We start from the raw sequence: 11,511 nt of genomic DNA on the forward strand, positions 1-11,511 counted from the left end.
TACAGATAGTTGTGCCTTGGTATCCCCTACTTCCTTATCCTGTGACTTAAGCATAGTATCGGTTACATTTTTTTTTTTTTTTTTTGCCATGAATTGACCTGCCGCAGGGATCCGATCCTTGTTATCAACCACTCAAAGTTTGGCAGACAGTATGGAAAATCAAGCCATTCTGCGAATTCATGACATCACCTATGGAAAGAAGGAGTCTAAAGGAGTCACCTGTCACTAAGGGGGCTTTTTGCAGTCTAGAGTAATCGTGACAAAAGGTGGGAGCAAAATAATTAGCTGTCAGGAGAGTACGGCTTCTCTAAATAGTTGCAAGATGCCTAATTGTTTATGTAAAATAAAATATCTTATGTACTGCACTTTGGAAAAGACTGAAGCGATCTAAGATATCCCGATGTGGAAATTCCTGGTGACGAGTGTCCTTCTTCTGAGGTCAACTGCACTGACCATTGCACACTGTATCCTGGAATAGATTCAACACAGCAAAACAGGCTCGTTGCGCGTCCCCGGCGTCCGAATGCCTCGTGGCCCCGCGCGACCTCCATCCCACTCCGCCCCCACCCCAACCTCAGCCTCCGCCCCCACCTCCGCCTCAGTCAGCGGCCGCTGCAGCCTGGGAGGGTCCAAGGGAACTCCCGTACGTCTGCGCGCGCAATCCCGGGACGGAGGGTCGCAGCGGCGCGCGCAATTGCCCTGGAAACCACGGCGCGCGCACGCGCAAACGCGGGGCAGGGGGAAAAAGACTGAGCTGAGAGCTTTGCCGCGGGAGGAGGGCTCTACCTCCCGTCGACCGTCGCTCCGCCGTGGTGGGCGCGCGCGCAGGCCCTCTCCCTTGAGCTGAGCGTCCCTTGCAGCACGCGCCCGTCTCGCGCGCTCCCCTCGGCGCCCTCCCCCGCCTCACACGCACTCTTACCCTCCTCCCGCATTTGTGCGCCGGTGCAGCAGGCAGTGGGAACATCCGGGCATTTCCGCAGCTGAGCGGCGACCCGGGCGGCGGCGGCGGTAGAGGAGCTCCTATGGCTGGGACGAAGCGGCGGGAAGGCGAAAGGGGGGCGAGGACTTAAGCCAGAGCCTCCGCGGGGCGGGTTTCCGAGGGAGGCACTGAGGGAAGCGGCTCTCGCGGCCGGAGGGAGGCCGGGCGCGGGGCTCATTGCCCCTTTCGCGCATTTTGTCCAGTTCAGGCTCCGGAGATGCATCTGCATCAGGTCCTCACCGGGGCTGTCAACCCTGGAGACAACTGCTACTCTGTGGGCAGCGTCGGGGATGTCCCCTTCACGGTGAGCGGCGGCCGGGAGCCCGAGGGGAAGAGACCAGGGTCCAGACGCGGGGGCAGGAACCTCCTGTCCAGGGCCTACGCGTCCTCAGGAGGCTGTGAGATGTTGGTGGGCCCCACCCGTGGTCCCTTTGCAGCCTTAGGGTTTAGTTCTCCTTGGGACCAGTGGGACCGTGCGTTCTGCGGCTGGTGTAGGAAATCACCCGTTAGGGGAAAAGCTAGGAATCCACCGCACTCTCCACCCCCATCAAACGGGCCTTAGGTGACTGGACTAGAAGGTTCTTCCTAGGGTGGCCCTTGGGTCTGTCTGCGGCGGAGTAAGGTGGTGGCGCCGCTGAAACCCCAGAGCGTGCGTTTTGCACCTGCTCTCGGCGTGGAGGTGAAGAGACTTGGTGTTGGTCTTCGAGCGTGGAGGCGATGCTGCGCCTTGGCTCCCTCTGCCCGCTGTGCTAGGGCAGCGAGGAGCTGCTGGAGTCTGTGGCTTTAAGCCTGACACTATCTTCTGATATGCAGGATCTTAATTCCAACAGAAAAAAAAAAAAAATTGGTCGTCTGCGCCCGAAAGATTTAGAATAGAAGGGTTGGAGTGACAGTGGCTGGGAGACCTATCAGGAGGTCGCAGTTTGGTAACCCGCCTAGGTAATATTTTAATCTGTAAAGTAGCCTTTTAAAAAAATATACATATAGTAAGGCAATGTGAAAATTTTACGACAGTGCTTTTCTTGTTTGTGCGAGAAAAGTGTGTGTATACATAACGTTTTAGAACCTCCTTAAAAGCTAGATGAAGTAGACATCTTTCTCAAGGAGATTGAACTCTTCATTCCCTTTTTGAGAATAGAAATGTTCAAGCCCTAGAGCTTTGTTTACTCATAGAGAGACTCCTATAGATTAATATGAGTTTTTAAAAAATGAAATGCAATTTATACATGGTCTTCCTTAAAAGGAGCTGTAGGTAGCCAGAGCTTTATTAAATACATTTTGTTACTGATAAGTGTTCTGCTTGATAAAATTGGAAGTAGCATAATGGTATGGTTTTTACACAAGTGAAACCCTTTGATCTGATGTCTGCTTTCCAATAGTGTTTTTAAAACTGCAGAAAATAAAAGAAGCTTTAGCAAAACTGCAGAATCATTATGTAGCAGTGCATTCTGGAACATTATTTTTTAATGTTTTGTGATACATTAACCCCACAAGATTGCTTTTTAGCCACTTTAATTTTATAGTGTAATCAACTTGGCCTAGCTCCAGTTTAGAACGAGCCCTTGAAAAATAGGATTTGCCTGCCTTATATTGTTACACCTATCACTATCAATGGTGTTATCTGTGTTTTAAGTCAAGTAAATGTGACTTAAAAGATCCATATAGAACTGAGCTTGGCTTTCAAGTGTGTGGAAAATCTTTGGGGGATAGAGAAGTGAAATTTTCCTGTTCCCCAATAATGCAGATAGGGAGGAAGTTCCTCAGGGTTAGAAGAGTGGGCTTCCTCCATCAAGAGACAAATCTGGAATCTTCGGTTGTAGATATTTTCCTGCTAGAATGGTGGTGATAATGGTGGTAGTTTTCTGCTTCCATCTAAAGTGGAGTGCTGTCTCACTGCTGGCCTGGTTTATAGAACTAAATAAACGGGTTCAGATGCAGTCTGGAAAAGCCTATGTAAGAACTGTTAATGCTGTGCAGGTGTGGTTATGCTGTAGGCCACCTGTGACCAGATGCTTAAAGTCGTTTTCAAATCTTTTTGCACCTCCCTAATTCAAGCTTTCGCCAAGTCTATTTGACTCTCTGCACTGTCTACCAGATTTATTCCTTTTTATGTTCTTAACCACCACCTTAGTTTAGAATCTTATTTATATTAATATAAAAGCTTTCAATACTGGATTTTCTGACACTCGTGTCCGATCACTTCTTCATCCTCCACACAACTGCTAGGATAATTTTCTTCAAGTATGATTTTACCATATCACTCTTGGCTTAAGAATATGTAGTTGTTTCTAATAGCTGTGTTAGGAAATGTAAACTTGTCAAGTATTGTCCAGCTATCTTTGACTTTGTATTTAATTATATGTACTCCTCGCTTGGGCTCCTCTGTTACATACTGATCTTCTTACTCTAACCTGCATTTTTATGTTGCAACAAGGCAGTCCTTTTTGTCTTCCAAATTCGACTCAAAATTTACCTGGTTTAGGATGCCTGCGTGCGACACTGTTATTTTGGTCTTTTGGCAAATGCAAATTCAAACTCATTTTGCACACCATCTCATTTTAATACCTTAGTTTTGAATGCACTGATCCAGTTATAATTTTGCCATGAACTAGAAATGACCTCTTGGGCTTTGTGAACAAATTGGCTTAAAACAACAACAAAAAAAGAGAACAAGCTGCTTTCAAGCACGCTAGAATCAACTAACAGATACCTGAATTCCTATATTTGTATAGTAAAAATAAAAAGCAAAACTCCTCTTCATGGAGCATGTCACTTGATTTTAGAGCAATCAGATGAAGAAGCTTTAGTTCTGGATCGGATGACTAAAAAGGGCACCAGCCAGGACCTGGAATGAAGGTCTTGTGAATTCTCATCAGGTGGGCTTTTCTTGGCAGTGTATTTCCTTGTTAATATCAAAGTGCCTGCTCTGGAGAGGGTGTGTGGATGCATAGGTGGATTAGTGGATGGATGGAAGGCCTCCCAGACATAGTGTAGAAGGAACTACTGTCTTGCAACTATCTGATGATTCTTAGCTGATGTTGTGTTTCATGGTAACCTGAAAACCTTTTGAAAATACATACTTTATTTCAGAGTCTATAAATTGATACATTTTTGAAGAACAGAATTGTTCTAAAAGGATTTTATGATATTTAATAATTCAAAGAAATGGTGTGTTATATATTTTGGCGTGCATGGTGGGTGGCGTGATTGGTTGGTTGTGAATGACTATTTGATGATATCATGATGTCCCAATTTGTGCAGTAGTGACATGGTAGTGGACAGTCTGAGTTGATGTCTGTGGTTTTAGTGGTAACACGTAAGCTATGATGCTTTTCGCTAGTGTTTAGGCAGTTTATAGCTTAACATTGAATTAAATTGAATCTTAAACATTCAGTTGTGATTTTGTAAATGTAGTAGTAGATACCACATTTTAAAACATCACCTTTTGAACAATTTTGTTCTTTCAGTGTAAGATCTAGGTTTTGGAAATGTTGTTATCCTGCAATAAGTCAAATCTCTTGTAGTTCGAAGAGATGAATCTTCTAGTGTGTATGAGCTTTATGCTTTATTTTGCCTTTAAAACATTTCTAACTACCTTTCAGTGAATGTTTTGAGGGTTTATGCAACATATATTGTAAATTTCTTATTATGTTATTTCTTTTCTGAAGCATAGTCCTTGGCTTTTTTTTTTTCCAACTTTACTACACATATTAAAATATTAATATTATGATACATGATGATTTTTTAATTAAAAATTTTCAATATTTGGTCTTAAGGCTTGGAGACTATTTTCAGATGTATAGGGCCAGTTACTATTATTCCAGTCTGACATGATTTGCACATATTGATCAGTTTACAAAAATTAGTAAGTCATTTGTACTCTTTTTTTTTTTTTTTTTTTTTTTTTTTTGGTTTTTTTTTTTTTTTTTTTTTTTTTTTTTTTTTGAGACGGAGTTTCACTCATGTTACCCAGGCTGGAGTGCAATGGCGCGATCTCGGCTCACCGCAACCTCCGCCTCCCGGGTTCAGGCAATTCTCCTGCCTCAGCCTCCTGAGTAGCTGGGATTACAGGCATGCACCACCATGCCCAGCTGATTTTTTGTATTTTTAGTAGAGACGGGGTTTCACCATGTTGACCAGGATGGTCTCGATCTCTTGACCTCGTGATCCACCCGCCTCGGCCTCCCAAAGTGCTGGGATTATAGGCTTGAGCCACCGCGCCCGGCCTAAGTCATTTGTACTCTTATGAAATTTATAATATGCTGGCAGATATTAAGATGATTTATATAATTATAAGACAGATGGAAGAAATAGTTGGGAAGACAAGAAGAGGTTTCATGGAAGATGAAGGTTTGGAAAGACAAGAACAGCAGAAGCAAAGGAATGACATAATACAAAGGATAAATTATTGAGTGACTGTTTTCTTCACATAAGCTATTTTTCAACCCCAGGACTTCTTCATTAAATAACAGATGCTCATAGAATGTTGAAAAATATAATTTTCAAACATGTAGCTTTTCAGGAAAACATACCTGGTATTTTGACATTCAATTTTTGTTTTTGATTTTGTTTTTTAATTAAAATACCAACAAAAGTTTGGAAATTAATGGAAAACCTTTCATTTAAAAATTAGAAGATAATGTTGTATAACCTCTTTTATGGCATTTAGATATGTCTTTACCGTTAAGATGTGTTAAATAAGAAGATTTGTTCTCAGATCTTCTCATTTCATGATTCCTGAGGCTTCCTTTAATGCTGTCTACCCCTAGTCCTGAACACCTAAAAATAACACCTAAGAATAACATTTCAGTCCTAGAGTTATGGCAACACCAAACTTTGAAAAGGATCAACCTGTTAATACATTTTGCAAATGTTGAACACATAGGCGTGCTAAGCTTTGTGGGTATTAAAAAAAGAACTTAAAGACATAGTCTTGATTTCAGAGAGTTTATTGAAGAAGTGTAGGAACTTGGTAGTCTAATAGGAGAGTAAAAGGCATGTACCTAACCACAGTATGCCAGCTGTGCAGTATTACCAGCATTTAAATTCTTGTGGATATTCAGGGAGACTTAAGAGATAACTTTTGGCCAGGGGAATCAAGGAGTTAGTTAGAAACATGCTTCTGTACTGGCTGGTTATTAATGTGTCAACCTGTGCTGAGCTGAGAGGAAAGGGAAAGACAGAATTCAAGAATTTAGAATGGGCTTGTTTTCCAAGAGAAACTGGCCCCTTTGCTCTTGGAGTGTATCTTCTTGTTTATTTAAACAGATACATTTAAAACCTTGTGGGCTTGGGCTTAGTGTTAGCCAGTATGTGAATATAGGATTATATAAGTTATTATGTCCTTGTGTAGATTGTTAATTAGCCTTCCTGCTTGTAGCAATAAGACTCCTGGCAGCTACTCAGAAATTCTGGTAAGGTTCTGAGTAATGCCTTCCCCCAAAATGGGAGGTCAGAGACCAGCAACTTACATGGTGTTGGCTAAATCACTTAAACAATTTTAGGTCTTTCATCTGTAAAAGAAGTTCTTAAAGATATTCTTTAAGTATTTAGACCATGAATGAAAATTATGTGGACTTCTCTAAGAGATTTTCAGGGGCCAAAAGAGAAAATGGACTAGAAACATAAAGTGGTTGTGTTGAAGTTGTAGGTCTGGAGTTTTGTTGTATATTGCTTCTACCTTGTATTTACAAGACTCGATCAGACCTCACAGTTAGGGAGTCTAACCTCCTTTCTGGCTCAGTAGGTAGGCCATGCAGAGCATTTATGAAGTAGTGGGTCTAGGAATGAGTCTTTGGGCTTACAGCTGAGGAGGAGCCTCTTGATTATGTTTTGGTTCTTGGCACTTGGCAGATAATAGTTGCCTGCGACTGCCACAGTACAGTATTGGGTGGGAGATGGGGCCAGTGTGATGGTGTTTAGGTTCTCTTGGCAGCTTTCCTCTTCCCATCCAATATCTTTATTCTGTTAGTTTCTGTTCTTAGCATTTGGGGTATTTAAAAGATTACTTTAGAAATTATAATCAGATTATCTTAACTTGGATCTTGGGAAATTTTTAGAACAAATCAGTCTCATTATTTAATTACCTGAAAGAGCACAGGATGTTGGGTAACAACCATAATGGCACAGTGGAAAAACAAGTAATGGCTGACCAGTTTAATTTCCTTCTATGAAAACGAGGCAGTATTTCAAATGGGATAATAATACAGAATATCTACAATTCAGATGTAGTAAGACTTTTCTAGTTTGTCATTTTAATTTTTTTTTTTTGAGACAGAGTGTTGCTCTGTCAGGCTGAAATTCAGTAGTGCAATCTTTGTTCACTGAAACCTTCGTCTCCTGGGTTCAAGTGACTCTCCTGTCTCAGCCTCCTCAGTAGCTAGAATTATAGGTGTGTGCCGCTGTGCCAGGCTAATTTTTGCATTTTTAGTAGAGACAAGATTTCACCATTGTTGGCCAGGCTGGTCTTGAACTCTTGGCCTCACCTGGGTTGCCCTCCCAAGATGTTGGGATTATAGGTGTGAACCACTGCACTCGGCCATTTGTCAGTAATTTTTTAAAACAAATTTGGAAGCCAGATATTTTCATAGAAGTTTTGGGTTTTCAGTCTCTTCGAATTTGTAGAATCTTTTTGCATTACATTAGTGCTCTGAAACCCTGATCCATGATGTAACTTGATATTGAAGGAGCAAGTACAACTTAGAAAGGTGGCATGACTGTATTCATTCCATCTTAAAGATAGCTCATGTAATCCTGGAACTTGATGTAAATGTGAAACCAGTTACCTGTACTTCTTATTTTTGTCTGTGGGTTTTATTTTCTTAATTTTTTTCTTTTTTTTTTTTTTTTTTTTTTTTTTTTTTTTTTCTCAGATCTTCTCATTTCGTAATTCCTGAGGCTTCCTTTAATGCTGTTTACCCCTAGTCCTGAACACCTAAACAATGTAGTGGTTATCTTACCTCTTTCAGATAGAGAAAATAGAGCTAGGCTCCTCTAAATATTATATGTGGTAATTTGGTGGGGGTTATTATAAAGGAATAAATAATACCCTCTTAGATGGATTATCATTGGAGAGATGTTCCTTTAGGTCTATTTGCTTCACTTCTGAAAATTGAGGCTTCTTGGGAATAATAGCATTTAATTTGATTCATACTAAATGTTTTCTTCCTGTGATTTTAGGAGAAACCCATTGATTCATACTAAATCAGTAGTGTTTTCTTCTTGCGATTTTACGAGAAACTAAAAAGTCCTAAGTCCATTTTGCTAGTAGGCATAGATGGACACAAAAAACTTATAATAATTCTGAATTAGACTCATTTCACAGATATATGTAGCTCATATGGTAGCTGTAGTTCAAAACAAAATTCCATACATTTTCTTAGGAGTAATGATTTTGGTTTTGTGCTAGCAACTTCTTTATATCATTTCTGGCCTTGACTGCATCTACACTTAAGAGGATCTCATCAGTAGGAGGTAATCATAATATCATCATATACCTTTCCCATAATAATCCCATCATTCCTTATTTGTTTATTTATTTTCTTGTGCATAGATAACAACCATCATTCCTTTTATGTGGATGAATAACCATTGTTTTCAGCAAAGGCTACTTCCTCTATTAATGTTCTAGATTGGGTATGATTTTGTCCCCCAGGAGACATTTGGCAATGTCTGGAGACATTTTTGATTGCTGTAACTGGAAGTGGGGAATTACTACTGCCGTCTAGTGAGGAGAGGCCAGAGATTTTGATAAATTGTCTTATAGTGCATGGGATAGCCCTCCGCAACTGCCCAAAATGTCAGTAGTACTGTGAGAAACCCTGATTTGTAGCTCTCTGTTACTCAACTGTGTGGTTCTAGCAGTTTCTCCCTTCTCTCTTACAAAAATATTTTTTCTGCTGTACTGAAACACTTCATTCTTCTAGCCGTCTTAGTTTTCTTCTCCAATGCTTAACTGCTCCTTCTCAGCCTGATTCCAGATTTGTATACTCAGCTGTTTTTTGACTTCTCCTCCTTGAAGGTCTAGTAGCTTTCACAAAGATCTGATAATATTCTCCTCTTCCAGTCTTTCCTAAATCAATAAATGGCAACTCCACTTTTTTTTAGTTTCCTTATAATCTGTCTTTTCTCTTCCATTTATATCCCATATCTGATGTTAGCAAATTCTATTAGTTACACCTTCAAAATGCATCCAGAATCTGACTACTATTTATCATCTCTACTTCTATCACCTTGGTGCAAGACACCATCATTTTTCTTCTCCTGGATTATGGCAGTTAAATCTCGAATGGCCTTCTTGCCTTTTCTGCCTCTAGTCTATCCTCCTTCAGTTTATGAAAAACATAGTAGCTAGAATACTCCTTTTAAAATATAAATAAAGTCTTGTTAGCCTCTCATACCAAACTTTCACATGGCTTTTTTTCCCCATTCAGTAAAAACCTGAGTGCTTGCAATGCCCTTAATTGCTGTTTCTTTAGCACCTAAAACAGAAGATGGTACAAAAAAAGAACTTAATAAATTAGTAAATGGAAAGGGTACTTAATGTAATACACAACGTTCTTACAATAAAAAGTTATCTTTTCATAAGGTCATTTTTTATAACACTTCTTGATATAGGTCAGTGGCATTAGGTCATATTTAGAAAAATCAATTTTATGGGATGAAGGCAGAGAGCTGTGATATAATACAATCTAGGTATAAAGTTCTGCTGGTCTGGTTTAATCCAAGGATGTATATTAATGAATCAAGAGATATTGACAGGCAGTTTTCAAATTTTTCTCAGTGATGCTTTTGAAAGACTTAAATATATAATGAATTACAGGTTAGCCTGACAAATACCTGGAGTGTAGAGATTCTGTATTTTAGAAGTTTAATATGTTATATTAATCTGCTAGGGCTGTCATAACAAAATACTACAGACTGGGTGGCTTAAACAACAGAATTTTTTTCCTTGTAGTTCTGGAGGTTGGAAGTCCAAGATCAAGGTGTCAGCAGATTTGGTTTCCCTGGAGGACTTTCTCCTTGTCTTGTACATTGCCCCCTTCTTGTTGTGTCCTCATATGGCCTTTCGTCTGTGCACATGCACTCTTGGTGTCTTTTTCCTCTTCTTAGGGACACAAGTCTTATAGGGCTCAACCCTTAAGACCTCATTTAACCTTATATTACCTTCAAATACAGTCACATTGGTAGTTAGAGTTTCAAGCTATTTATTTTGGGGGCACTCAGTATAGTCCACAACACATTTTAACAATCAGCTGGGCTGGTCTTGGAATTGAAAATTGAGGACCCTAACAAATACATGACTGAGGTGGCTGCCCTACTTGGTGGTAATCTGAACTCAACCAAAGGAGTACTCTTGGATAGAAGCAAGATTCTGTTAAGGAAATTTTAAGAATATGCTAATATGTGGACAAATGGAACATCTAGACATGGCTGTGATAATTTCATGCTGGATAAATTTTATATAGATAAAATTAAAAGCACAGTTTGGCCATTAAAAGCAAAAAGCTAAAACCACAAAGAATTCAGATTTTTTTGTTTTAAAAAATTAATGTAATATCTGCATTATAAAAAAGTTATAATTCATACAATGTTGAAATATAGAAAGTAAAACTGGAAGTTTCCAGTTCCCAGAATAATTTTGATGAGTATCATTTACTGGTTATCCTTTATTCGAAAAATACTTGAGTGCCTAGGTGTTGTACATAAAAGATAAACTAGCTATTAAACTGTACTGTTGTACAAGAGGACTTTGTGTATGTTGTTATTAGCGATAAATTAGTTAAATTGGGAATCATATACTAACGTGATGATTTTGACTATAGAATAATTGATCTGTAGCCGTTCTTCCCAGCAATATTAACTAGTGCTGTCTTTATGTGGTTGGTATATAGAAAACAAGGCAATTTTTTAAAGTAGTAGGATTAATATTTATCTTGTGTGTTAAATTGATACATGAAATTAAGTCTGCTTTACAAATTAAATCTAGTCTAGTATCTTCATTTCATAGATGAGTATACAATACTCTTGAGAAATTAAATGATTTAATGAAAGCCACCTAGTTAGAACTAAGGCAGAATTAAGACTGGAACCCAAAGCTCTCAGTCCTCAGCCTCCCTCCCACCCCACCCTGCAATGTAAAAAGTAACACATGCCCTTTTAGATAATTTGGAAAAATGCAGAAGAAACAGAAAATCATTTATAATGGGATAATCCAGAGATAACCTCATTTAACATTTTGGTAAGTTGGACTGAGTCCTCGTAGAGGAAGCTTATATTATTACTGAGTTGAGAATGTTTAACTACTTTTTTTTTCTTGAACGAGTTTTGAATAATTATTTTTCTAATTCTGTTTTGTGTAGATTTTCAAATCTATAATTATAAAGTTGTTCACAGCAGCCTCTTAATATCATCTTAGGTTTGCAGCATCTCTGTTACTTCTTTTCTCATTACTGCCATTGGTTATTTGTTCTTCTCCCTTTTTCTTCACCAGAGGTTTATCAACTTTATTAACCTTTTTTTTTTTTTTTTTT

At 39.3% G+C, this 11,511-nt stretch overlaps 1 protein-coding gene across 4 annotated transcripts in view; it reads left to right on the forward strand.

Moving 5' to 3' along the window:
- Window positions 1-848: 848 nt before the first annotated feature.
- DMXL2 (Dmx like 2) overlaps window positions 849-11,511 on the forward strand; it is a 180,225-nt gene continuing 169,562 nt past the window's right edge. For 3 of the 4 annotated variants that reach the window (XM_017504636.2, XM_017504637.2, XM_017504638.2), the window contains exon 1: window positions 971-1,283. In XM_017504636.2, coding sequence (XP_017360125.1) covers window positions 1,197-1,283 — 87 coding nt within the window. In that variant the 5' untranslated portion in view covers window positions 971-1,196. Of the gene's footprint in view, window positions 1,284-11,511 lie in introns of all 4 variants that reach the window. The other variant, XM_017504635.2, reaches the window with a different exon arrangement.

The sequence above is a fragment of the Cebus imitator genome, unplaced genomic scaffold (genome assembly GCF_001604975.1).
Source record: "Cebus imitator isolate Cc_AM_T3 unplaced genomic scaffold, Cebus_imitator-1.0 Scaffold325, whole genome shotgun sequence".
Lineage (NCBI taxonomy): Eukaryota > Metazoa > Chordata > Mammalia > Primates > Cebidae > Cebus > Cebus imitator.